The following is a 27,991-nucleotide window of genomic DNA, read 5'->3' on the forward strand; positions in this document are numbered from 1 at the left end:
AAACCGCCCCCCCCCCCCAAAAAAAAGAGTTTTGCTGGGTGGGTCACACATACTGGGTGCTTAGGGTGACTCCTAGCTCTGCACTCAGCAAGTCATGTGTGGTACCAGGATGGAACTGGGGTCAGCCTTGGACGTGACTTGGTTTGAATCAACTTGAGTTAATTCCTGGCATCTCATAAGGTCCTCCAAGTACCCTTAGGAATGACCCAAAGCACAAACTCAGAAGTAACCTGAGAACACTGGCTGTGGCCCAAAACACAAACAACAATTTAGGTCTAAATACTGGTGAAAGACATTCTTATTATGACAAACATGTTATCTCAAAAAATTTTTTTTTGTTTTTGGGCCACACCTGTTTGATACTCAGGGGTTACTCCTGGCTATGCACTCAGAAGTTGCTCCTGGCTTGGGGGGACCATATGGGATGCTGGGGGATCGAACCACGGTCCTTCCTACACTAGCGCTTGCAAGGCAAACACCTTACCTCTAGCGCCACCTTCCTGGCCCCATTATCTCCAATTTTTTGTTTGTTTTTGGATTACATCGGTGTGCTCAGGAGTTACTCCTGGCTCTGGGCTTGCTCAGAAATAGCTCCTGGCAGGCTCGGGGGGACCATATGGGATGTCGGGATTCGAACTACCATCCGTCCTAGGTCGGCTGCATGCAAGGCAAAAGGCAAACGCCCTACTGCTATGCTGTCTCTCTGGCCTGATATCTCAATTTCTGAATTTTCTGAAACTGGTCCCCTCAGCATCAAAAGGAGTGATGCCGGAGCACAGAATCAGGAATATTCCCTGAGCACCAATGGTTATAGCTCCAAATCAAGACACACACACACACACACACACACACACACACACACACACACACACACACACACACACACACATCACCTGAGCAGGGAATACAATATCATAGATGTATCTAAGTGACAGTGTGAAGAATGTGCAATGATTCCTTTAGTCTTCAAGATCAGGATGGAATCCAGGGAGAAATCCCATGAATACACAATCTGGAACTTTCATTATTGTGAAAATACAAAGTATTAACAGAGAAGTACTTTTCTGAAGAAAATATATTCTCCATGCCTTTGCTCCTAGACTTAAAGAGAGGAGCCAGGGATGTAGCTCAGTAATATTGCTCCCTTGTATCTCAATATATTAAGCCAATTTATGCTCACTCCTTATGAAGTGGGATGAAAAGGTTAAGCCAACCTGACCCCTTGTGGGGAGAACAAGCCATTGCATTCCTAATATACAGGCCTCAAGTGTATCCTATGTATTTCTAAAGTGGTATCACTCAAGTGTATTCCTGTTTTTGTTTTTGTTTTTGTTTTTGGGCCACACCCGGAAGTGCTCAGGGGTAATCCTGGCTATCTGCTCAGAAATATCTCCTGGCAGGCACGGGGGACCATATGGGACACCGGGATTCGAACCAGCCACCTTTGGTCCTGGATCGGCTGCTTGCAAGGCAAACGCCCCGCTGTGCTATCTCTCCGGGCCCAAGTGTATTCCTTTTTTGTTTTTGTGCCATACCTGATGATGCTCAGTTGCTACTGCTGGCTCTGTGCTCAGAAATCATTCCTGGTGAGCTTGAAGGATGGGATGTTGGGGAGCGAACCAGAGTTGGCTGCATATGTGCAAGGCAAGCACCTTCTGTGAGTTGTTTTTTGTTTTTGAGCAGTTTGAGAACCCAGCGATTCTCAGTGGTTACTCCTAGCAGTGCTCAAAGGACCATATGAGATGCCAGAGACTGAACACAGGCCAACAGTAGCCAGGGATTGAACACAGGTCAACAGCATGCAACATACATGTCCTACCCACTGTATTATCTGCCCCACCTCACTCCTACTGTAGACTTTGAAAAAATTGTTCTGTGAGAAGGAAATAAAATGGAGGCAACAGTAAAGGTAGGTATGATGTCAACTCTAACATGACCATGCACAGGTATTTGATATAGGTACTTGAAAAGATTTAGATAGGAGAGTGGCAAGAACAAATTATTACTTGGAAGTATTCTGACTATAGTGTAGACAATGGATTGAAATTAAAGCAGACAGTGCAGAGTGGGAGGGTAGAGAGAGGTACAGTGGGTAGAGTTCTTTTTTTATTTTTTATTTTTGCGGGTAGAGTTCTTGCCTTGCACCTGGCAGGCCTGGGTACGATACCTGCTACCCCATATGGTTCCCTGAACCCACCAGAAGTGATCCTTGACCACAGAGCCAAGAGTAAACCCGAGAACTGCTCAATCTGACCCATAAAACAAACCAAAAAAAAAAAATTAAAGCAGATTAAGGTGTTTGTTTGCCATGCATATTGTTGATCCTGCTTAGATTTCATTCATGGTTCCCTGAACACCTCCAGGAGTAATCAAACTCACATACCTCTGGGTGTGGTCCAAGCTTTCTCATTTCCCATCTTGTTTTTATTTTCTTTGGGGGGGGGAGGGTTACACCCAGCAGTGCTCAGGGGCTCTGCCTTAGAAATCCCTCCTGGCTGGCTTGGAGAACCATATGGAATGCCAGGATTCGAACCACCTCCTGTTCTGGGTCAGCTGCGTGCAAGGCAAATGTCCTACAGCTGTGCTATCTCTCTGGCCCCCTCATTTCCCATTTTTAAAGAAATTAAAGCAGATGAAAGATTGGAGACCCCTCAGTCACTACGTTAAAAAAAATAAAAGTCCCAGGGCCCAAGAGATTTATAGGGGTTAGGTGCCTTGGCTTGACCCCCTGTGACTCAAATGTCCCCTAGCATCAAGAGTGACCCAAGACTCCCTAGGAGTATTCCCTCAATCCAAAAATAAGCAGATAATATTCCAATTTGACTGAGGATGACATGGACCTGAAATAGGGCAATATTCACAGGAATGGTGGTTTGAAACAGTGGAGTATATGGGAAATGTTTGCTTAATTAAAAAAAAAAAAGTAATGAGGGCCCGGAGAGATAGCACAGCGGCGTTTGCCTTGCAAGCAGCCGATCCAGGACCAAAGGTGGTTGGTTCGAATCCCGGTGTCCCATATGGTCCCCCATGCCTGCCAGGAGCTATTTCTGAGCAGACAGCCAAGAGTAACCCCTGAGCATTGCCAGGTGTGGCCCAAAAACAAAACAAAAAAACAAACAAACAAACAAACAAAAAAAAGTAATGAAAGATCTAAAATCCATTTCAGAGAGGTAAGAAGGGGGTGATTAGAAATTGATATTGGGGGGGCCGGTGAGGTGGCGCTAGAGGTAAGGTGTCTGCCTTGCAAGCGCTAGCCAAGGAAGGACCAAGCCAGGGGCAATTTCTGAGGGCTTAGCCAGGAGTAACTCCTGAACATCAAACGGGTGTGGTAAGAAAGAGAAAGAAAGAAAGAAAGAAAGAAAGAAAGAAAGAAAGAAAGAAAGAAAGAAAGAAAGAAAGAAAGAAAGAAAGAAAGAAAGAAAGAAAGAAAGAAAGAAAGAAAGAAAGAAAGAAAGAAAGAAAGAAAGAAAGAAAGAAAGAAAGAAAGAAAGAAAGAAAGAAAGAAAGAAAGAAAGAAAGAAAGAAAGAAAGAAAGAAAGAAAGAAAGAAAGAAAGAAAGAAAGAAAGAAAGAAAGAAAGAAAGAAAGAAAGAAAGAAAGAAAGAAAGACAGAAAGAAAGAAAGAAAGAAAGAAGGAAAGAAGGAAAGAAGGAAAGAAGGAAAGAAAGAAAGAAAGAAAGAAGGAAAGAAGGAAAGAAAGAAAGAAAGAAAGAAAGAGAGAAAGAGAGAAAGAGAGAAAGAGAGAAAGAGAGAAAGAGAGATAGATAGAGAGAAAGAGAGTGATATAAATAAAGAAAGAAATAAAGAAAGAAAGAGAAAGAAAGAGAGAAAGAAAGAGAAAGAAAGAGAGAAAGAAAGAGAAAGAAAGAGAGAAAGAGAGAGAGAAAGAAAGAAAGAAAGAAAGAAAGAAAGAAAGAAAGAAAGAAAGAGAGAGAAAGAGAGAGAGAGAAAGTGAGAAAGAAAGAAAGAAAGAAAGGAAGGAAGGAAGGAAGGAAGGAAGGAAGGAAGGAAGGAAGGAAGGAAGGAAGGAAGGAAGGAAGGAAGGAAGGAAGGAAGGAAGGAAGGAAGAAATTGATATTGGGGAAGTAAGCAGTCTTGAGAACTGAACTAATTAGAAAAGTTGGGGCCGGAGAGATAACATGGAGGTAGAGCATTTGCCTGGCATGCAGAAGGACAGTGGTTCAAATCCCGGCATCCCAAATGGCCCCCCAAGCCTGGCAGGAGTGATTTCTGTGCGTAGAGCCAGGAGTAACCCCTGAGCACTGCCGGGTGTGGCCCAAAAAACAAAACAAAAAAACTTAAGCCAGCACTTGCCAGACTCCAGTTCAATCCCAGCACCACCACTTCTGGTGGCAGAAGTGATTTCTGAGCACAGAGCTAGAAGCCCTGAGAATCACAGTGTGTCCCCAGATGCTAAAACTGTAAAGGAAAAATTTCCCCTGAGTTCCCTGATTGCCCTGATCACCTACCCCCCTTCACAATTGTGGGAACTTGTAGACCCAGTTACAGTTTAACTTCCTTTCTGTTCTGACATGGTTCTAACCTGGTCATGTTAACCCTGTAAGCTTGCACCTAAACCTTACAAAAATGTGATTGAGCAAATGCCAGATACTTCTTAAAGCAAATCAATCTACTGTAACTTTCTATTGTTTGAAATACTATATACAGTTGTAAGCTCATGGCTTGAGGCTGGCAGTTTCTGGCTTATGCTGGATTCTAGCACAGCCCCTGCATATGCTTGTAAGAAAATAAACCCCCTGCTTTTGCATGAGACTGTGGTCTTGGTGTCTTTGAACGCATCATTCTCCTGGACTTAACAAAACAACCATGTTAAAGATGCAGAGCCTTAAGCATTTTAATTTAATTTAATTTTTTTTTATTTTTTTGGGGGGGGGTTTGGGTCACACCCGGCAGCGCTCAGGGGTTACTCCTGGCTCTACGCTCAGAAATCGCCTGGTTCTACACTCAGAAATCACTCCTGGCAGCCTCGGGGGACCATATGGGATGATGGGATTTGAACCACTGTCCTTCTGCATGAAAAGCAAGCGCCTTACCTCCATGCTATCTCTTTGGTCCTATGCCTTAAGCATTTTAACTCTTGGGATCTTGTTGAAGGATTATACATTGACTGGGATCAAACCCAAGACTCCTTTGTGCAAAGCATGCACTTGAGCCCTTTGGTCCTTTGAGCTCCATGGTCCTTTCCCAGTAACATATGAAGACCAACAGAGATGTTTTTCTGCTTTCAAATGATAATTTAACAACGTTTATAGAGAGATGAAATAACTTGCCCAAAGTCACACAGTGCAGTAGTGTTCAACTCCAATTAATATGTAATTGTAAGATTTATACTTTCTCCCCTCTATTTATCAAGATAAAAATGTTATAGTGTACTTTATTTTTTTAATTTTTAATTTATTTTTTTTGTTTTTTTTTGGGGGGGCCACACCCGTTTGACGCTCAGGGGTTACTCCTGGCTATGCGCTCAGAAATCGCCCCTGGCTTGGGGGGACCATATGGGACACCGGGGGATCGAACCGCGGTTCGTCCTATGCTAGCGCTTGCAAGGCAGACACCTTACCTCTAGTGCCACCTTCCCGGCCCCTAATTTAATTTTTTAGCATTTTATATATATCTATATAAAAAACCTTCACCGGTGCAACATTCCCATCACCAATGTTCCAAGTATTTCTCCTCCCCGCCCCACACTGGCCTATACTCTAGACAGGCTTTCTACTTCCCTCATTCAGTCACATTTTGTTATGATGGTTCTCAGTGTAATTATTTCTGTGACTGCACCCAACAATCTCTGTGGTGAGCTTCATGTCGGAAACTGGACCCTCCAGTGCTCCTCTATTTTGTCTCTGAGAATCATTACACAAATGTCTTTCATTTTTCTCAAAACCCATAGATGAGTGAGACCATTCTGTGTTTATCTCTCTCCCTCTGACTTATTTCACTCAGCATAATAAATTCCATATACATCCATGTATAGGAAAATTTCATGACTTCGTCTCTTCTGACGGCTGCATAATATTCCTTGTATATATGTATCAGTTTCTTTATCCATATTGAGGGGCATCTAGGCTGTTTCCAGAGTCTGGCTATTGTAAACAATGCTGCAATGAATATAGGTGTGAGGAAGGGGTTTTTGTATTGTATTTTTGTGTTCCTAGGGTATATCCCTACGAGTGGGATAGCTGGGTTGTATGGGAGCTCGATTTCCAGTTTTTGGAGGAATCTCCGTATTGCTTTCCACAAAGGTTGGGCTAGAAGGCATTCCCACCAGCAGTGAATAACAGTTCCTTTCTCTCCACATCCCTCCCGGCACTGCGGCACTGCTTGTTCTCATTCTTTGAGATGTGCGGCGCCAATCTCTGTGGCCACAAAACGTACTTTAATAAGCAATCTGTTCACTGCTATTATGTATTTGGGTGTTAGCCTCCCAAGAGGTGCTCAAGTGGGTGGGGCTCTACCATCAGTTCTTGGATGCTTCAAATGCAAGGTCCCTAGAATGGCAGGCTGCTTCTGCCCTTCCTGGCTGAGAATACCGCTGCACTGTCTCCTGGTCCCTACACTCAAATTTTAACTAGAAGGGGGAAAAAAGGAGGGAGTGATTATTTTCCTTCTATCATTACACAGTATAAAGTATCTTCTATAGGAGGGGCCGGAGTGGTGGCACAATCTGTAAGGCGGTTCGATCCTCCGGCGTCCAATATGGTCCCCCAAGCCAGGAGCGATTTCTGAGCCCATAGCCAGGAGTAACCCCTGAGCGTCATCGGGTGTGACCCCCCAAAAATCTTCTATATAAAATTCATATTGCCACTGGAGTAAGAATTCTGTCCACAAATAAGCCGTACCTAATTTTTTTTCACCACTTGAAATGACCGAATCAAGTTTTGTTTTGGGGTCTCAGAGATTGATTGGCTCTTCACTCTGGAATTACACCTGACGGTGTTCAGGGGACCATATTGGGTGCTGGGTGGTGGAACCCTGGCCACAGGCAGAGGCAAGCAACTTCCCCGCTGCACTCTGCACTATCTCTCTGGCCCCAAATCAAGTATTAAAAAAAATCCTTATGGAATGATTGGGCATAAAACCTGTGCTTCTAGTCATCATGATGCTCCTCTCAATAAAGAACCCATTAGCGACGGGGAAGACAGTTCAAAAGGCTGGAGCACTTCCTCTGCATATAGAAGTGCAGGGTTAAGTCCCTTGGCACCGTCTGGTCCAGTTCCTAGAACAGCCAAGTGTGGCCTTAAATCAATTAAAAGAAAAACAACGGTTCGGGGCCGGAGGAATAGTTCTGCGAGGGGTGGGGGCTTACTTCTCTTGCATGCTTCGGGCCCGGATTCGATTTCACGCATCCCATATGGCCGAGTCAGCCAGGAGTAAGCCTGAGCGAAGAGTCAGGCTTAACCCGCCCGGGTGTGGCCCCCAAAAACAAACAAACAAACAAACCAACAAACCAAAGGGGCTGGAGCGAAGGTGCAACGGTAGGGCGTTGGCCTTGCACTAGGATGATCCAGGACTGACGTAGGTTCGAGACCCGGTCTCCCATATGGTCCCCCCAGCCAGGAGCGACTTCTGAGCGCAGAGCCAGGAGGAACCCCTGAGCGTCACCGGGGTGTGGCCCCAAAAAGCAATCTAACTACTCGTTGAAGGGAGACCCAGAACAGAATGTAGCAAAATGGGGAGCCCCTGACGTCATCCGGCTGCGCCGCCGCCCCACGTGCGGGAGGAGCCGGCCGGCAGGCAGGCAGGCAGGCAGGTGGCGGCCTTGGGGACGGGGGCGTGCCCCTAGTTGAGCGTAGCAAGATGGCGCTGCCCTTTGCTCGGTCGCTGTGCCTGTGCCGCTCGGGAGCCAAACGACTGGGGGTCACCGCCTCGGAAGCCCGCAGAGGTAGGAATGCCCCCTCGTCCCTTCTCTTCCATCTCCAGGAGGTTCCCGCCTGTCGGACCCAGCCCCGACCCCTAAAGGCTCTTCCCCTGCCCCCATCTGCCTTGCACCTTGCAAACACGATTTTTCGGGGTTCTCTTTAAATCCCCCAGTGAGACGCCTGCCCTCCTGACACCCCGTCATTTTGTGTGCACGCACCTGATGGTCTCCTGCGTCCCTCTTTCTGGATGACCCCGTGTGCATGTTTCAGAGGGCCAATGTGTCCTGTCACTCTCGTTCAGGAATTTAGGGGTTCCCACGCCCCCACTTTTCCTCCCGTCATCATGCCCTCTCTCTCTCTCTTTTTTTTTTTTTTGCTTCTTCTGCCCACAGGAGTCAGTTTTAAGCTGGAAGAAAAAACCGCCCACAGCAGCCTGGCGCTCTTCAAAAACGACACAGGCGTCAAATACGGCCTGGTGGGCTTGGAACCCAGCAAGTTGGCCCAGAACCTGGAACGTTTCCGTGAGTGGGCGGTTGTGCTGGCCGACACAGCGGTCAGCGGTGGCAGGCACTACTGGGAGGTGACGGTGAAGCGCTCCCAGCAGTTCCGGATAGGAGTGGCAGATGTGGACGTGTCCCGAGACAGCTGCATCGGAGTTGACGATCGTTCCTGGGTGTTCACCTATGCCCAGCGCAAGTGGCACACCATGTTGGCCAACGAGAAGGCCCCTGTTGAGGGCATCGGGCAGCCGGAGAAGGTGGGACTGTTGCTGGAATTTGAGGCCCAGAAACTCAGCCTCGTGGACGTGAACCGGGTTGTTGTGGTCCACACGCTAAAGACAGATTTCCGGGGTCCTGTGGTGCCTGCGTTTGCCCTTTGGGATGGAGAGCTCCTGACCCACTCAGGATTAGAGGTGCCCGAGGGCCTCTAGGTTCTGTAGCACTGGAGCCCATAATTCATTCTTGGCCAGTCTCCTGCTGCATCAGAAACCTTTTAATATTATCTCAAGCAATCTATAGTTTCCTCAATTCAGCGTGCAATATCTTAGTCATTTTCCTTTCACCTATCCTATGGCTGGGCACAACAATCCTGTCCCCTCCCGCAAATGGCCAGTTTCTTAACTACCATGAGTGTTTTTTTTTTTTTTTTTCTTGACTTGCTTCCTCTGCCTCTCTATCTCTGTGCCCAGACCTTTCTCAGTCTGTATTCTCCAGTCTAGGATCAGACCTTTCAGCTTGGTTTGAGTTTAATCCATCACTATACTTCTCCCTCTTTGTTCATATATAACTTGTTTTTGGAGCTCTACCAAATCTCTCCAGAGCAAATCTTTTCTACCTCCGGCTAGATGAGCAGTATAGCCCAAGGGTTGGCCCATTCTCTATCACAGTTTGGGGTCTGGCTACTCAGAAGTGCTTTACTTTATCAGAGGAAGAACAGAGCTGTCCTTCCCCGGTACCTCAGTGCCACACTTTTAGCCCCACAAGTTGCAATTGTCCTTATAGCTATCCCTTCGCCTTAACACCTCTGACACCTGGTCAGTCTGTTAGATTCATTGGGCCAGTTACAACCATGACCAAGGGAGAAGAGACACGAGGGATAGTGAGGGGTCTCAGAACCTTAATTCTTGAGGAGTTCCATCTTCGTTTCTGCTACAGTTAGAACTTCCCGAGGGAGGAGGAAGGCCTGAGGTCTTACATAAACCATTCCTAGGCCTGCCCAGACCCAAACCCTTGTCCCTATTGGCAGCAGAACACATTTAGCCTAAGGCAGTATTTGAGGTTAAGGAGGATCTGGTGGGTGAGTGAGCATGAAATATGTATTGTTTAAACGCTGATCCTATGGTTCTATTTTATTCTACACCTTTCTGAGGTGACACAGCTAGATGGTACTTAGAAAAAATGAGTTTAGCAAAAATGATTTGTGTAATTAAAGTTTATTTGAACACAAAATACTTTCTCTGTCTATAAAATTGCTATTAGCAGTAGCACTTTCTGGCCAAGGGGAAGGGGAGCAGATCTCTTCAGATGACTAAAACCAGGCACAATGCTACATCTTTTCCTTCCTACGTGGTGAGAAACTATTCACCAACGTGTCCATCTCCCTTCTAGATCAGGGGTCTCAAACTCAATTTACCTGCGGGCCGCAGGAGGCAACGTTGGGGTGATCCTTGAGTGCAAAGTCAGTAGTAAGCCTTGAACATTGGGGGGTGTGACCCAAACAACTAAAACAAAACAAAAAAAGATTCCTCTAGGGCAGGGCCACAAAATGTTGTACGGAGGGCCGCAAACAAGTTTGAGACCCCTGATCTAGATGGTTTCTTCAGGGAAAAGAGATCTGGGGAAAGACCTGGGGTGGTGTGAGTGGGCCAAGCCATAGGCTATAGTTCCAAGCAGCCCACAGGCTCCACAGTAGTTCTATTACAGGTGTCCATTGAGGCACTTCTCTATACTTTTGCCAAGGGAATGCGGGTAGTTTTACTCTCAAAGCACTGGCCTAAGTTTTGCCCTCACTGAAGCAGTGTGATGCTCCATAGCATGTTTGGTGGTAATAGGTTAAGTATGTGGCCAGCTCATGCTTTTTGAGCAGGGATTGCATGGGCCCCAGGCTCACACCATGCTCTCTAAGTTCTCTTTGGATAGGACCTCAGCTGCTGCCTCAGCATGAGACTCTGAGGGTGTGTAGGAGTCTTGGTAGTTTTGAAGCAGCTTTACCACCTCCGTGTGATTGAACTGCATAGCGTCGTCCAGAGGAATGTTGCCCCACCTAAAAGACAATGGCCGTGATCAGGCAGAGAAGACATGGAGAATGTCATGGTTGTCTATATCACTGTGGTGGCTGCACGGCAGTGAAGACGCTGCATCCTCAGAGCCTGATCCGACTCACCTGTCTTTGACAAAAGGATTCACTTTGCAAGCCTCAATCAGGAATTTAACAACCTCCATGTGACCTAGAGATAGGGGGAGAAGGAAAAGAAGGGTATAGAACCTTGGCAGCTGGAGTCTTGAACCAGAAAGGGATTGGAGGGAAGATGAGGCAGCTGTTTCCCACTTTGTTCCCATTAGTACCCATTGAAAGCAGGGAACCAAAAGGCATCTATATGGACAAAACTAGTAGCTGCCAGGGACATTTACAATAGAGTTCTCTTGATAGAAGAGATCGGGGTGGAGGGTGTCTTAGGATCTGCTCCCCTTCTAGTCATCAGATACCTTCAGCTGCAGCAACATGCAGGGCTGTGCGGGAGTCATAGTCTTTCTGTTCCATGTCCATGGCTGACAAAGCAAACCTGAGGATGGTGGAAAGCATCTGGCATTACCCAGATCACCCTGGAGTCACTAGTGTCGTTTCTGAAACTGGTCACACTGGATGGGTTCCCGAAAGAAATCTTCAGATTGATTGGGCCTGTAGTTAATCCCTTTGTGTGCCCAGAGAGGATTTATGCCTTCAACCAAGATTGGAGTATAATATTCCTAGCAATACCACTACCTAACTGTGGTGGGCGCCCAGCATATATATTATGTTAGTTAATTCAATTGACCAGGTCCTTACCCATCTTAGAACTGTTAATGCTCAGGTTAAAACTGGTTCCTATAATTAAGTTCTAGTACATTGCAGACACTCATAATGAAAGTACCTTCGAAGAGCTGAGACATCTCCACTATAGGCAGCAAACAAAAGATTCACCACGGACTTGTTCTGGAAAACAAATCATACACACCTGAGATTAACTGTGACTTTGAACCCACCCGTTTCCAGCTTTGCCCTATTAGGCAAGGAGACTGCAGAGGGGTCGGTGCTAAGTCTATTTGGAAGCATTTCCCGAAGCCACCTGGGGTTTTTCTTACTCGAACTTCTCCCCCTTCACGCCGTGGGTCTAATTTCCGAGCACAGTGCCTCAAGTTGTCATAGTTGTGGAAATTGAAGTGAGACACCAACTTCTACAATTATAAATTAGAGTGATGATTTAATGATTTACTTTGTACTTAGATCAAATTGCTTTGTTGAATTCAAAACATTCAGAGTCACTTACCTGGCAGAAATTGATGCCCCTATGGCTGTTCCCTAGCTTGTCCAGCGGAGGTGACAGACACATCATTCCCATGACATTGGGTACCACTAGCAGGATGGCTCCAGACACAGCTGACTTAGCTGGTAGGCCCACCTAGGGGATGAAGTTCAAACAACATGGGCTAGAAGTGCTCCCAATCTGAATTAAGAGGTAATGAGTCCAGTGGTCACCACCTATACCCACAGACTACCACCAGTGTACACACGACAGACTAGAGCCACTGGGTGAGTGGCCCAAACAACAGCATGGACAAACACAACCTCACTTGTTCCTTGTTCACTTGTTCCTCAGCCTCTTCTTACCTCCCTCCCCCACTTGAATGAAAGACTTCAGGAAGAAAATATTTCCTGAGATTTTACTCTGCCTGATGCTGTGCTTGAGTTAGGCCAGAGTGTCTCACCTAACTTACATTTTTCTGGTAGAAGAAAAGCGTGAACTAGGTCAGCAAAGAAGCAGACAAAAATCATAGCAAAAGCATCATTATAGCTGTTGTAAAACAGAGGAAAAGATGTAGCTGGTGATAATATAGAGAGAAAGAGGGCCCACGAGATAGAGGGACAGAAAAGCCTCTGGAAGAGAGCTTTAAGCTGAGGCGGAGAAAGAGCAAGACAAAGGAGAACAGAACAGTACAGCAGCATGTTTATAAGTTTGAGGGACTTGATGTGTCTGATGATTCTTTGCCTAATTGCCTGGTTGGAAGCTGAATGTGTGGGTGAGCTGTGGGAATAAGCTTCCCCCTGTCTGCCTTCAGAATGTCTATGTCATCTTTTGGGCACTGGGCTTGTGGCAAGTGGAGAGCAGGCCCACAGCACTCACATGGAAGGCGAATTGGCCTGAGAAGTCGTACATGCCGCAGGAGTGCATGAGGCTGAGGGTGCTACGCACTGCTTCAGCGCTCAACACAGTCTCGCCTGTGATGGGGCAGATCCCACCATTGGCCAGTGTGGCTGCCATGACACTGCCTGATTCACAGGTGACTTCCACGGAGCATAGCTGTGGAGACATGGCAGAGGTGAGGGTGTGATGTGGATCTGGACATGACACTTTCCTGGCATCTTCATTTGAACATCCGAACTTCAGTTCTGGTGCTGTTTCCTTTTTTATCTTACCTCAGGCTTTTTGTTTTGCTTTTATGGCCACACCTAGCAGTGCTTGAGAGTTACTCCTGGCTATATTCCTGGAGGGCTCATGGGACCATAATAAAATGCTTAAGATCAAACCCGTCAGCTGCAGGCAAGAAAGTGCCCTATCTGCTGTCTCAGCCTCCTTTCCTCCAGTTATTTATATTTTTGTATCTCTGGTTCCTCCCTTCACTGTTGTTGATAATATTGTGATGACTGGGTTGGACATAGTTAGCCCCCTATGTTTCTAAAGAGTACCAGGAATGTCTCTTCTGGGTTGGAGCCAGTTGAGCTTTGTGCTGTGTGCCTTCAACCCTGAGCTGGATAGTGTTTGCTTACCTGGAAGTAGAGGTCAAGTGCAGCCATCATGTCCACCCCCTTTGGAAAGCACTGCCAGGAAGAAGAGGGAAAAGCTTGGCTTTTTGAGGCCATAGCAGTTCCCCATCATAATCAGGTTCCCAGTCAAAGGCCCCAATACAGATTGCCCTTCACCAGCTACAAAAGTCCCCAGTACTTGATGAGGCTTTACAGTACCTTCTTCTCTTTTAGATAATAGCCGATGGCATAATTTCGATCCCCTGTTTCCTTCTCTGACTGAAATCTGAAGAAAATACCAATTTAGTACTTGACACTTAAGGGGTAAATATGAGAAACTGGAGAAGGATAGGGTGAATACTTTTTCTGAGAGAGACAACTATATCATACATGCCAAATTAAATCAATTCCTTTATAATCTTTTTTTTGTTTTGTTTTGTTTTTGGGTTACTTCTGGCTCTGCACTCAGAAATCGTTCCTGGCAGGCATGGGGACCATATGGGATGCCGGGATTCGAACCACTGTTTATCCAGGATCAGCTGCTTGCAAGGCAAATGCCCTACCACTGTGCTATCTCTCTGGCCCCCATTATAAATTCTTACAGTTTTACTACAAAAAATTTAGGAGCCTGAGTAAACACAAGGAAAATTTATTGTAAAGTGCAAAAAATCAAATACCTAAGCTTGTCTAGTCATCTCTAGAAAACCTGGTGAAATTCTGTTTGGTTTTGAAAGGGCTGCAAGGAAGGGCCTAAGCACAAATCTCACAGAGCCTCATTTGTGAGGCTCATATAACTAGTAGAAATAGAATAACTTCTTTTTACAAAATAAATGTCACTGAAGAAGCTCAGAGAAAATTCAGCAGCCAAAGTTCCACTCAGAATTTTCCTAAGTCTATCATCTCCCTCCATCACATGAACACACCACAGGACATTTAGCCAATTTTCTGAACAAGTCCTTACGTGGCATTGCTGAAACCCATGTATTCATTCCCAGCCATTTTGTTCAGAAATTGCAACACCTGAAAGAGAAGGAATGTGGGAGGGCATATAAGAGAAGAGCCACACTAACCACATAGTAGGTTGATTAGCCCTTTTGAACTCTTCATTCCTTACACACAGGACTTTAGGAGGCTTCCCTCTAGAAGCCAGCTGATCCCCACCACTGGGAGATGTCTGGAAGAAGACTAAGACATTTACTAAAGTAAGATAGAGCTATGCAGGCCACCTGAACCCCCACTCTGAACTCATCCCCAGGCCTAGCATTGTCAGGGCACGCCACGTTTGGGGACAGGGTCCCCGTCCTTGGAGTTGCCTTGGGAGAGGGGTGTTGGCCACATCCAGCAGTGCTCAGGGCTTACTCCTGGCTCTGTTCACTTATCACTCCTAGCAGTGATAAGGTCCCATGTGGACTGAAGGGGATTAACGCTAGGTTTAACTGTGTGAAAGCTTATGACCTTAACCCATATGCATGCCATCTGAAGAGAAACATGCCATGGAGAAAAGCTGTCCAGGGCTGAGTAGCAAGAGAACTTACAAAGTCAAACTTCTCGGCTTTGTTACAGTCCATCTGCAGAGAGATAATAAGACCTACGTTAGTTTTTATTTTTCCCCTCCTCACTAGTCTTATATAAGAATGAAAAGAGTGTCAGGAGAACCTAGTTGAGTTAAAGTGTTACTGGGAACATGGAATATGTTATATTTTACAGTTGACCTTTTTTCTTTTTTTTTTGTTTTTTGTTTTTGGGTCACACCCGGCGGTGCTCAGAAATAGCTCCTGGCAGGCACGGGGGACCATATGGGACACCGGGATTCGAACCAACCACCTTTGGTCCTGGATCGGCTGCTTGAAAGGCAAACGCCACTGTGCTATCTTTCCCAGCCCAACCTTTTTTCTTAAAACAATGGGAACCTTTGTATTGTGCACCTCATCTTTTTTGTTTGTTTGTTTGTTTGTTTTTGGATTTTGGGTCATACCTGGCAGTGCCTAGGATTTACCCTGGCTCTACACTTAGAAATCGCTCCTGGCAGGCTCGGGAGACCATATGGGATACCACCGTCCTTCTGCATGCAAGGCAAACACCCTGCCTCTATGCTACTCTTCGGCCCCTGTGCACCTCATCTTTTTTTTTTTTTTTTTTTTTTGCACCTCATCTTAAGAGCCTCACCCATCCTAAGTCTCACTCCAGTCCCATTCTCAATTCCAGCTCTCATCCCTGACTCTCACTTGTTTTTTTTTTTTTTTTTTTCTTTTCTAATTCCAATCTTGTCACCAAACCCATCCCCATTGCTTCTGCTAATCTCCATCCCCACTCATTATACCCCAGGCTGGAATCTTACTCTTTTTTTTGTTTGTTTGTTTTTGGGTCACACCCAGCAGTGCTCAGGGGTTACTCCTGGCTCTATGCTCAGATTTTGCTCCTGGCAGGTTCAGGGGACCATATGGGATGCCAGGATTTGAACCACCAACTTTCTGCATGCAAGGCAAATAAATGCCTTACCTCCATGCTATCTCTCTGGCCGTGGAATCTTACTCTTTTTTTTTTTTTTTTTTTTTTTTTTTGGGTCACTCCTGGCATCACTCAGGGGTTACACCTGGCTCTATGCTCAGAAATCGCTCCTGGCAGGCTCGGGGGACCATATGGAATGCCGGGATTCAAACCGATGACCTTCTGCATGAAAGGCAAATGCCTTACCCTCCTTACCCTCCATGCTATCTCTCCGGCCCCGGAATCTTACTCTTATCCATGACTCCTATTACTCTCTCCAAGAGTGACAAGTTGGGAGGCCTGAGGAATAGTATAGTAGTTAGAGTATTTGCCTTGCACAGAGCTGACCTGACCTGTTTGATCTCCAGCACTCCATATGAGCCCCCAAGTCTCACCAGGAGTTATCCCTGAGCACAGAGCCAGGAGTAAGTCCTGAGCACTGCTGGACATGGCCTCCAAAAACAACAAAGAGTGACAAGTGTCTGCTATGCATGATATTCAATTACATCAATTTGTACTGATCATACCAATTACTAAATGATTATATAAAGGTCAATAGCCTAGCTGGGAATAGGATAAAATGGGTTTTAGGTTATAGGCTTGCAGCTAAAACCACCCTAGAATAAGGGGAGAGACTGAGCCTGGTCTTCCCATCCACCCCCACTCATTGCTTCCTGCTTGTGTCAACTAGAGTCAACATCACAGGGACTCTGACACCTGAGTTCTTGGGGGAAGGGTTCCTAACACCACCTTCCTCAGGAGGGGCTGTGATTGGCTCCAGAGTGTTTCTGCCCTTACTGCTCTCAGGCTCTTGCTCAAGAGCTGGGAGACCTACAGCTGATGGGCCAGCCTGACACCTTTGCTCAAGGCCACCTTGCAGTTCAGGTGACGTGAATAGCTGCCCTAGTCTGGCCATTCACCCTTCCTTGCGTCCCACACCCAGAGGCAGCCAATCAGTGTCTAATAGCACTGTCCTCCCCCTATATGTCGTATCTGATCCTTGATCCTAGGCAGGGGTCAGGAACAGCTCACTTCTCTAAGGTCCAGGCAACTCTAGGCCTCAGACTCATGATGGAGGGAAGTTACTTTTTTGTATTTGCTTTTGTTTCACACCTGGAGGTGCTCAGGGGCTATTGCTGGCTTGGTGCTTAGGAGTTTCATCTGAAACCCAAACTCCAATCCACTGAGTTCTCCAGCCCCATATTCCTTTCACTAACATCTTCACTATAAGCACTTCCAACAGTGTTCTCAGGTGCCTTTGGGGTCTCTCAAAGAAATCAAGGGTGTTCCTGAAGAGCTGGGTAGATATACGGAATATGGAATATGGGAATCAGGGGTTTAGAGAACAGTACCTTCCAAAAGACTAGGGTAACACTGACCTTGATCAAGGAGCTCACAACAATGGCACCAGCATTGACCATGGGGTTATGAGGGATGCCTGGGGAAATATAAATCGTGCAGTCTTATTAGCCACTGAGCAGAACTTCCTTTATAGCCTACCCACTTGGCAGACTACACAAGAAAGATCTCTTTGCTGGAAATGAGGGGATGACAGGGATGATCAGGAAGTAGAGTGGAAGAGTGGGAAATAAAGAGAAGGGGCAGTTTAGAATCTTGCCTGAACCCCAGAGTGGCTCACCTTCCTCATTGAGGGAGAGCTTGTTGTAGCGAAGTCCACTGGGTTCTTTGCCCACAAATCTGTGCACATAGTCCGTGCCTAGGGTACTTATGGAAATGGCATAGGTGAGGGGCTTCACGCAGGACTGCAGGCAGAAGGGAATCTTTGTGTGGCCCACAGAGTGCCTGGAGGTGGACAGGAGTCATGACAGGGGTCAGCCTTTGTTCTGTCCCTGTGTCAAACCTCCCCTTCTTCTCACCCTGCATCTCACCGCTGACCATCCACAGTGCACAGAGAGACGCCCCATAACTCTGGATTTGCCTTCGCCAGCTGCGGGATATAGGCAGCTACCTGAGTATAGTGGATATAGAAAACAGAACAGAGATGTGAACGTGGAGAAAAAAACAGAGCTAGGTCTCAGAATCATGAGAATCTTTTAGATAAAAAGCTCAGAGTCTGTCTTCTGCAGGGAAATGTGGTTCTTTTCTGCCTGTCTTTCTCAGTATGATCCAGTGGTCCTCAAACTATGGCCCGCGGACCACATATTGTATTTGTATCTGTTTTGTTTCTTCATTGCAAAATAAGATATATGCAGTGTGCATAAGAATTCGTTCACGGGGCCGGGCGGTGGCGCAAGAGGTAAGGTGCCTGCCTTGCCTGCGCTGGCCTTGGACGGACCGCGGTTCGATCCCCCGGCGTCCCGTATGGTCCCCCAAGCCAGGAGCAACTTCTGAGCGCATAGCCAGGAGTAACCCCTGAGCGTCACAGGGTGTGGCCCAAAAACCGAAAAAAAAAAAAAAAAAAAAAAAGAATTCGTTCATAAGTTTTGTTTTTACTATAGTCAGACCCTCCAATGATCTGAGGGACAGTGAACTGGCCCCCTGTTTAAAAAGTTTGAGGACCCCTGGTACCAAAGCCTTAAGTTATAAGGTCTTATCTTTCCATAGCCTCACATCTGTAGGGATGACATTAAAGCCCATGGAAGATAAACAAAGGGGGGGGGGGAAGGTAATTTTGGGGTAATTTTGCCTTTTAGTTCTTTGGCTCCATTACATGTATAGGTTTCCTTTAGAAAAGTTCCATTGAATCCTTATGTAATTGTCCCCATTAAAAAACAAACAAACCTAGTTCCCTTGCCTGCTCTAGAAATTACATGTTATAGAAATACATAAAATCCCAATTTTTAGAGGTTTTGCTCATTCATTGGATTCCCAGCCCCAGGAAATCGCCAAGAAGCAAGGTTTATCTGGCCCAGATCCCTTGCCCCTCCCTTAGTCCCCTGGCCCTCACTTTGCCTCCAGTGAGCTCTCTGGCATCCTCAAAGATGCGATCCACATGGCCCGTGAACTCCTCAAAATCAGGAATGACAAACTTCTTTCGGAATGCCTGGGTCAGGAGCACAATGTTGCTGCTCACACACCTGGATCCCAGATACGATTGGATTAGGGGACTGGAGAGATGCAGCTGTGACTCACTCTGGAGCCATGGATTTTAGGAATAAAGGTGTGAGTGGTCAGTGGTCATCAGGGCTTGGGATCATTAGTTGTGTGACCATTGGTATGTCACATTCTCTTTCTGGGTATTAGGCTTCTTTGCCTATAACATGAGGGGCTGGAATGATATGAAAAGAGATCCTAAAAAAAAGTGTTTGGGGATATGAGAAAAATAATACCCAAATAAAATATTTTTATAGTAGGTCACCTTTATATTTTAGAAATCCAAACTCATGTAATTTGCATATAACCTTATAGGTATGATATGCATAGGACATTATTTTGAAGATTCCCATTAATCTGATAAGTGTTTACTTCTAGAAAAAGGAAGTGGGTTGAGGAGAGAAGGAATGGAGAACATGTATTTCTATATTATTTAATTTTTGTGTGTGTGTGTGTGTGTGTGGTTTTTGGGTCACACCCGGCAGTGCTCAGGGGTTATTCCTGGCTCCAGGCTCAGAAATTGCTCCTGGCAGGCACGGGGGACCATATGGGATGCCGGGATTCGAACCGATGACCTCCTGCATGAAAGGCAAACGCCTTACCTCCATGTTATCTCTCCGGCCCCTTATTTGAATTTTTTATAATGAATATGTATTCAACTTGTAGGACAAACAATAAAATGAAAAAAAAAAAAGGATGAATTAGCCAATCCCTAAGATCACTCCCCACTGTTAAGAGTCTGCATTCATGGCACAGATTTGAGAGTAGTGCCCTTGATTCTAGGGCCCTCACTTTTGGAAGAGTTCTCGGTCCAAGAGGCCACCACTGCTGGACTCTCGAACCATGTGGCGCATCTGGCTCAGGCAGTCCCGGAGCCGGGGATCTGACGTCTGCAGTCCTGTGGCCTTCAATGCCTTTAGAGGGATGAAAAAGCCAGGTGAAGTGTGCTGCAAGGACAGTAACATGTCCTAATAATCTTCCCTAATGAACAAAAATTAGCTTGACCTCAGTTATTATAATATGTTGAATAGTGGATTTGGAGACTGAGACCGGAGGTAATAGAGCACTTTTGAGGGTGAAGCCTGGCATTCTTCCCTCCCCCCCCTTTTTTTTTCATAAAAGCAACTTGTTTCTGAACCCCTTTTGTAAAAGTCTGAAACCAGGAAGATGGGTTGAGTTAGGTTTCATGGGGTGGGCCTGACTCCTCAGCCTAGACATTTGCTATCATCTATATCCTTCATCCTCACATAGTGCCCATTTGCCGCCTTTCCCACTTTTCCAAGGTACTGAATAATTGATGCTCTGAATAGGAAGGAAGCAACTTACAGTAGTGAACTTGTGGATAGGGATTCGTTCCTGTCCCTCAGCAATAGTGTAGAAGAGCAGGTCACCCAGGCGAGACAGCATGCCACTCTCTGATGATTCACTGTTTGGGGGCAGAGATGGGGAGGAGGGCAAGAACTTGAGTACTGCTCCCTGTTCCTCCTCTTGGAACATGGGCTTGCCAAGTAGGTAGACATTCTCATTCCATGCCTCTGCTCTGAACTATCTGCTCTATTCCTGTAATTCTAACTCTTCACATCTATCTTGAAAATTATTTTTGTACTTATGTGTGTGGTGTGCTGGGATATAACCCAGGGATTCACACATACAAGGCAACTAAGTACTTGGCTACTGACCCAGTCCCCAAAAGTCCTAAATCTTACTCTCTAACCAAAGTTCAGATCTTTATTTCTGGTTGCTCACTACACAATTCAATTTCTAGATGTTCCACAGGAACTGCAAACTCAACACATCCAAACCCCAGGTCAATTTACCTCTTTTCCTTTAACTTCCATTGAAGTTAATAGCATTAGCTCTCACCTGGTGCCCCGCTGGAAATGTAGAACCATTTGGATAATTCCCATGCCTTAATTATGGGCTGTTAGACAACCAATACCGAATAAATCCACCTCTATAACATATCTCAAATTCATCCTCTAGTTTCCCTTTCCCCTATGCCAGGGGTCCTCAAACTTTTTAAACAGGGCGCCAGTTCACTGTCCTTCAGACTGTTGGAGGGCCAGATTATAGTAAAAACAAAAATTATGAACAAATTTCTATGCACACTGCATATATCTTATTTAGAAGTAAAGAAACAAAATGGGAATAAATACAATATGTGGCCCGCGGGCCATAGTTTGAGGCCTATGCTAATATAATACAGTAAAAAGAACAAATATTTCCCCTTTATATGTATAGAAGTCAGATTATTCAATATTGCTGAACCTGCTTCCTCATCTGTAAATTATGAGGCAGTTAATGTCTTTCTTCACATAGTGATGTGAGCTTAATTAAAATAGCATTTGGTTACACAACACAAGTATCCAAGAATAAATGCTTGATAAAGAAAATATGGTAATACACATAATGGGATATTACTCAGTTATACGTAATGCAGTACAATTTGCTGCTCCATGGAGTGATTTGCAGAGTATCATGCTGAGTGAAGTTAGAGGAAGAATTACTGACACATAATGATTTCTCTAATATACAAGATATAAAGAAACAAGAAATGTCCCAAGAAAATTGAAACAAAGAAGGTATTCGATTGGTATTCATTGGTATTCAACTTCTTCCTTTCTTTCTCTCTTTCTCTTTCCTTCCCTCCCTCCCTTTTTTCCCTCCTTCCTTCTCTCCTTCCCTCTGTGATTTTTTGGCTACATCCAAAGATGCTCAGGGCTTAGTCCTGGCTCTACACTCAGGATCATTCCTGGTGATGTAGGGGATCATTCCTCTCTGGTGCTGGGAATTGAAGCTGGGTTGGACAAATGCAAGACATGTGCTCTACAGCCATACTATCTCTCTGGCTCAAGTATTATTATTTTTGTTGTTGTTGTTGTTATTGTTGTTTTTGTTTTTTTGGCCACACCTGGCGGTACTCAGGGATTACTCCTGGCTCTGTGCTCAGAAATCACTCCTTGCAGGCTCAGGAGACCATATGGGATGCCGGGAATCAAACCCAGGTCTGTCCAAGGTTGGCTGTGTGCAAGGCAAATGCCTTACTACTATGCTATCTCTCTGGCCCCTTGAGTTTTATTTCTTGATAGGATATTTAACACCTATAAAACTTGCTAAGATTTGGGGCTGGAGAGATAATACAGTGGTCAGGGTGACTGCATATATCCTACCCAAGTTTGATACCTAGCATCCTATGGTCCCCTCAAGAACTGCCAGGAGTGATTCCTGAATGAAGGGCCAAAAAAATGAGCTCTGAGCATCACTGGGTAGAACCCTCAGCCCCACTCCCCCCAAAAATCTAACTTGCTAAGATTTCTTTCTTTTCTTCCATTATGTTCCACCTCTGCACATGTGTGCAAACATATGCACATACTTAAGTCCAGTTACAGTTGGTCATAAGTAGCTCTTTAAATGGGTCAGGCTTCTGGCAGTTGCTTAAGTTGTAATTTCTGCATGGAATGACCTCTTTCTCCTCTTTCACTTGGCATTGTACTGTTTATCCTTGATTGTGAAAATCAAATGTCAAAAACTCTAAAACCATCTCTAACCCTTAGATATTGCTTATATGCTGGTATGGCACAATACACCATCTCATTGATAAAAGAATCTCTCTTGCTTCGTTTAGGTCTCTCTCTCTCTCTCTCTCTCTCTCTCTCTCTCTCTCTCTCTCTCTCTCTCTCTCTCTCTCTCTCGCTCGCCTAGAATTCAGCTAAGTTCTGGGCATACTGTGGGTCTTCATAAAATGAAGAATTCTTTTTTTTTTTTTCTTCCTTTTTAGGGAGGGAGTCAGGAAGGGTCAGGAAGGGAGGGAGGTCTGGAGCTTCGGTGGGTGAGGAAGGGGGAGGAGGCGGAGGAAGAAGGGGAGGAGGGTGAGGAGGAGAATGTTAAGAGAGGAAAGGAGGGGGAAAGAGGGAAGGAGAAGGGAGAGGAGGAGGAGGAGGAGATCACAATGAAGAATTCTTTATTTTTTTTTGTTTTTTTGGGCCACACCTGGCAGTGCTCAGGGGTTAATCCTGGCTGTCTGCTCAAAAATAGCTCCTGGCAGGCACAGGGGACCATATGGGACACCAGGATTCGAACCAACCACCTTAGGTCCGGGATCGGCTGCTTGCAAGGCAAACGCCCCTGTGCTATCTCTCCGGGCCCGCAAAAGGAAAACATGTTTGCTCAAGCATAAGGTATTTCTGGAAGGATATATAAGGAACTGACTTTCTCCTTCTGTGGAGATGAAATAGGTACTGGGCAAAAGAAGCAGAAAGGATACTTTCTGCAGTATTTTTCGGGTATATTTTAAGTTTTAAATCATATGTATAAATAAAATATTATCTATTGAGTTTAGTATATGAGAGTACTTTCTCTATTGAAATAATGCTTTAAAAATAGGGGCCCGGAGAGATAGCACAGGGGCGTTTGCCTTGCAAGCAGCCGATCCAGGACCAAAGGTGGTTGGTTCGAATCCCGGTGTCCCATATGGTCCCCCGTGCCTGCCAGGAGCTATTTCTGAGCAGACAGCCAGGAGTAACCCCTGAGCAATGCCAGCTGTGGCCCAAAAACTAAAAAAAATAAAAATAAATAAAAAATAAAAAAAATAAAAAGCAGGGGTGATAACATAGCGGTAGGTTATTTGCCTTGCGTGCTACCAACCTGAGACAGACCGAGTTTAATCCCCAGCATCCCATATGGTCCCCAAGCCTGCCAGGAGCGATTTCTGAGAGCAGAGCCAGGAGTAACCCCTAAGTGCCGTCAGGTGTGCCCCCTCCCAAAAAAGAAGCATTAATGGGGTAATAGAGAAGTACAGGGTTAAGGTACTTGCTTTGCAAGTATAACATCTAGTCCCCCAAAAGAGCCAGGAGTAAGCCCTGAGCACGGTCACATGTGGCATAACCATCCTTCAACCCAACAACAAAAGAAAACAACAACAACAAAATATTCTAGAACTGCTGGGGATGTGGCTCTGAGGTAGAGCATATGTCTTCCAGCTGAAGACGAGAGAGAGAGAGAGAGAGAGAGAGAGAGAGAGAGAGAGAGAGAGAGAGAGAGAGACAGACAGACAGACAGACAGACAGACAGAGACAGAGACAGAAAGAGAGAGAGAGAGAGAGAGAGAGAGAGAGAGAGAGAGAGAGAGAGAGAGAGAGAGAGAGAGAGAGAGAGAGATTGAAGCAGTTTTGCATAAACCAGGTCATGTGTATGTTCAGACCAGGAGGAGCACTAGGAGAAAGGGAGTTTTCCTGTTTCTAAAAAACCCAGTCGTGGGGCCAGAGAGATAGCATGGAGGTAAGGTGTTTCCCTTGCATGCAGAAGGTCGATGATTCGAATCCTGGCATCCCATATGGTCCCCTGAACCTGCCAGGAGCGATTTCTGAGCGTGGAGCCAGGAGTAACCCCTGAGTGCTGCCAGGTGTGACCCAAAAACCAAAAACCAAAAAAAAAAAAAGAAAAAAAAGAAAAGAAAATCCAGTCGTCATGAGACAGGTGTCTACAGAGAAGAGGATCTCTGAAGGCAGAAAACAGGAGGGGGAAAAAGTTATCTCAGAAATAACTCAAGAAGGAAAATACATGGAAACTGGAAGGAACTGGTCTCTGGAAGCAAAGAGAGAAACTAATACATTACTGAATGTATAATGTATCATAGCCTAAAAACACTGCATGAACCCAGATATGCATTAATCTACAATAAAGTTTCAAAGGGGGAAAGCAAAGTGCAAAGCAATTATATGGTATGATTACATCTGTTTAAAAATAGAGAAAATACTAGCATGTCTTTGCTCTTCTATTCAAAAACTATCACTAAGAAGACTATATACAAGGTATTGATGACATCTCTCTGGGGAAAATTAAGCAATTGAATAATTTTTGTTTTGTTTTGTTTTGGGGTCACACCCAGAGGTGCTCAGGGGTTACTCCTAGCTCTGTGCTCAGACATAGCTTCTGGCTAAAAAAAAAAGAAAAATAGCTCCTGGCTGGCACAGGGGACTATATGGGATGCTGGGATTTGAACTACCATCTGTCCTGGATTGACTGCATGTGCTGTGCTATCACTCCAGCTCCTTGAATTATTATTGAACAAATACACAAACTGAAGTCTGGTTAAATAAATTATGGTACCTCAATGGAATCAAATGGCAAAATGGAAGCCATTAAAATAACAATACCTTGGGACTGGAGTGATAGCACAGCTGGTTGAACATTTGCCTGATCCCACCAGGATTTATGTTTGAGCACAGAGCCAAAAGTAACTCCTGAGTGCCACCAGGTGTGGCACTCCAAAATAAACCAAAACAACAAAACCTCATATATTCAATAATCTTGAAAGCTATTCACAAATGAACAAGTGAAGTCACAGAAATTATGAATACTATATTCCTATTTTTGCTTATATAGTTTCATATTATAATATTAATAAACTTTAATGCTTTTTATTTTTCTTGATACTCTAAGAAAATTTAAGAGTGGGGGGAAAAACACAACAGACTGAAACTCAGGGCATTCTCTTTGGTACCTTGCACCTCACATACGCAGACCCCTACTCCTCAATAATTAGCCAAGGGTCCTGGAGTACAGCTAGTTGGAAGAGCAAAGTTATTTTTTTTAATATTTATTTAAGCACCAAGATTCCAAACATGTTTGTAGTTGGGTTTTAGCTATAAAGAAGAACAACCCCTTCACCAGTGTAACATTCCCACTACCAGTGCCTCCCATTTCCCTCCTCCCTTTGCCTGTATTCTATTTCTCTCACTCACTACCATTGTCATGATAGATGTCAGTGTAGTTATTTCTCTAACTGAACTCACAACTCTTTGTGGTAAGCTTCATACTGTGGCCAGTCCTTCCAGCCCTCATCTCTATTTTCTCTGGGTATTACAACAATGTCTTTTATTATTCTTAAAATCCATAGATGAGTGAGATTATTCTGTGTCTATCTCTCTCCCTCTGATTTATTTCACTCAGCACAATAATTTCCATTTCCACCCATGTATAGGAAAATTTCATTACTTCATTTTTCCTGGTGGCTGCAAAGTATTCCATTGTGTTTATGTACCAGTTTCTTTAGCCACTCATTTGTTGTCAGGCATCTGGGCTGTTTCTAGATTCTGACTATTGTGAATAGCACTGCAATGAATATAGGCATGCAAAGGGCATTTTTGTATTGTGTTTTTGTGTTCCTAGGGTATATCTCTCTGAGTGGTATTGTTGGATCATATGGGAGTTCAATTTCTATTTTTTTGAGGACTCTACATATTGTTTTCCATAAAGGCTGGAGCAAGGTTTCTAAAAACATTCCATCACCTGACTCCATTAGGCAAAAGTGTGTGTGTGTGTGTGTGTGTGTGTGTGTGTGAGAGAGAGAGAGAGAGAGAGAGAGGAGTGAGAGAGTGAGAGAGAGGAGAGAGTGAGAGAGAGAGAGAGAGAGAGAGAGAGAGAGAGAGAGAGAGAGAGAGAGAGAGAGAGAGAGAATCTTGTTCCCCCATCCAACGAAGGTTAGGAGCATGAGAGAGATTAAATCTTCGTTATCTATTCTACCACCATTTCTCCCGTGGTGATTATCTAGGGTAGGAGAGAATAGGGCTTGTTCTTGAAAGTTTATGCTCTGTGTCTCCTGGAGAAGAGGTTTAATGGAAAATTACAGCGCAATAATATTCATCAGTAATCCCTCACTGGCCCTTTAGCTATCATTCTAGTGGTGGAGAGGTAATGCTATTTGGCTACTTGACTATTGGACTACGGTATCTTTCTGAATGTCCTCAGCAGATGTCAATGACAGGCTAATGGTCCATTTCCTGTTCCATTTCCTGCTATAATGAAGCGGGGTGCTATTTGGGTATTTATCTATATTGACTTCAGGGGAGAACAGAATTTCCAGTACAGCTCCAAATCCCTCTCAAACAAAAGAGGCTATCCCTTAAGATTCTGGGGGGGGTGATGATCTAAGAGGTGCAGCAGCCCCATGACATCCTTTTGAAATCAGGGAGCCGGAGCAGCGCGAATAACGGCTTGGACTGACGCTGGGTTTGGAGGGGGGGCAGAAATCTGCGTATGTTTATATATTTTTTCAACCCCTAACCATTGACTTCTTCCTCCTCCAAGCGACCAATTGGAAAATGGACCTTAATTCTGCGGCCGTGGATAACGTACACACAACACCCGAGGCAGACAGATGGAGATAGATAGATAAGATAGATAGATAGATAAAGATAGATGATAGGTGGATGGATAAATAGATGATAGATAGATGGATGGATGGATAGATAGATGATAGATAGATGGATGGATGGATAGATAGATGATAGATGATAGATGGATGGATGAATGGATAGATAGATAGATAGATAGATAGATAGATAGATAGATAGATAGATAGATAGATAGATAGATGATGGATGGATGGATGCAAATGCTACACAACACCCAAGGCAGATAGATGGATAGATTGCTAAAGAGATGGATGCATGCATGCAAACGCCGCACCGGGACCTGCGCACCCATGATCCATCCAGGCGCATCATCCCATCGCACAGTCAATGCCCAACTACAGGGTCCCAACGACCCCGGGACTCGGGTCCGAGAGGCACACGCACGCACGCACCCCCGAGGCCGGTACGCACCTGGGCCAGGCGCCATCCCGAGGACCGACCTGCCCAAAGGCCCTCCCGGGCGGCCGGCACTTGACCGCCCGAGCGCGGCGGACCCACAGCCCCAGGTCGACGGGCAGAGGCATCGCGGGCGAGCGAGAGGCGAGCAGGGAGCGAGCGGCGCGGAGCGAGAGCGAGAGCGAGAGAGAGAGAGAGCGTGCCCCCCGCGAGCCTTACGGGTCCTGCAGCTGCGGCTGGTGGCTGCGCGGCGTCTCCCGGCCCCGCGCCGCCGCCTCATGGAGGGGATGCCGGCCGCCCCCGCCCCGCAGCAGCACCAGGGGGCTCCGGCTCGGGGCCCCGCGGGCCCCGCTCAGCGCCTGCAGCAGCGCCCGCATGCAACGCATCCCCGCGGGCGCGCGGGGCCGGGAACCCGGAGTCCGTCCGTCCGTCCGTCAGTCGGGCAGCGGTGGATCCGAGGGGGGCGGAGGAGCCGCGG

At 45.6% G+C, this 27,991-nt stretch overlaps 2 protein-coding genes across 3 annotated transcripts; one reads left to right on the top strand and one right to left on the bottom strand.

The window, feature by feature from the left end:
- The first annotated feature begins 7,793 nt into the window (after positions 1-7,793).
- SPRYD4 (SPRY domain containing 4) lies at positions 7,794-9,828 on the top strand. Its single transcript, XM_049784083.1, has 2 exons — positions 7,794-7,902; positions 8,272-9,828. Exons 1-2 carry the CDS (start codon positions 7,818-7,820, stop codon positions 8,808-8,810), a joined length of 624 nt encoding a protein of 207 aa, XP_049640040.1. The 5' UTR covers positions 7,794-7,817; the 3' UTR covers positions 8,811-9,828.
- A 362-nt stretch (positions 9,829-10,190) lies between these two features.
- GLS2 (glutaminase 2) lies at positions 10,191-27,939 on the bottom strand. 2 transcript variants are annotated; one of them, XM_049783996.1, is made up of 18 exons: positions 27,733-27,939; positions 20,249-20,348; positions 19,715-19,836; positions 18,777-18,906; positions 17,758-17,837; positions 17,508-17,671; positions 17,248-17,306; positions 14,917-14,949; positions 14,343-14,401; positions 13,601-13,667; positions 13,406-13,456; positions 12,762-12,938; positions 11,907-12,038; positions 11,722-11,814; positions 11,511-11,572; positions 11,086-11,162; positions 10,763-10,826; positions 10,191-10,642 (listed from the first exon to the last, which is right to left on the bottom strand). In XM_049783996.1, exons 1-18 carry the CDS (start codon positions 27,897-27,899, stop codon positions 10,486-10,488), a joined length of 1,794 nt encoding a protein of 597 aa, XP_049639953.1. In that variant the 5' UTR covers positions 27,900-27,939; the 3' UTR covers positions 10,191-10,485. The 2 variants fall into 2 exon arrangements, with proteins under 2 accessions (XP_049639953.1, XP_049639955.1); XM_049783998.1 differs by lacking the exon at positions 27,733-27,939 and adding an exon at positions 27,529-27,677.
- Between the last annotated feature and the right edge of the window lie 52 nt (positions 27,940-27,991).

The sequence above is a fragment of the Suncus etruscus genome, chromosome 11 (genome assembly GCF_024139225.1).
Source record: "Suncus etruscus isolate mSunEtr1 chromosome 11, mSunEtr1.pri.cur, whole genome shotgun sequence".
In the NCBI taxonomy this organism is placed as follows: domain Eukaryota; kingdom Metazoa; phylum Chordata; class Mammalia; order Eulipotyphla; family Soricidae; genus Suncus; species Suncus etruscus.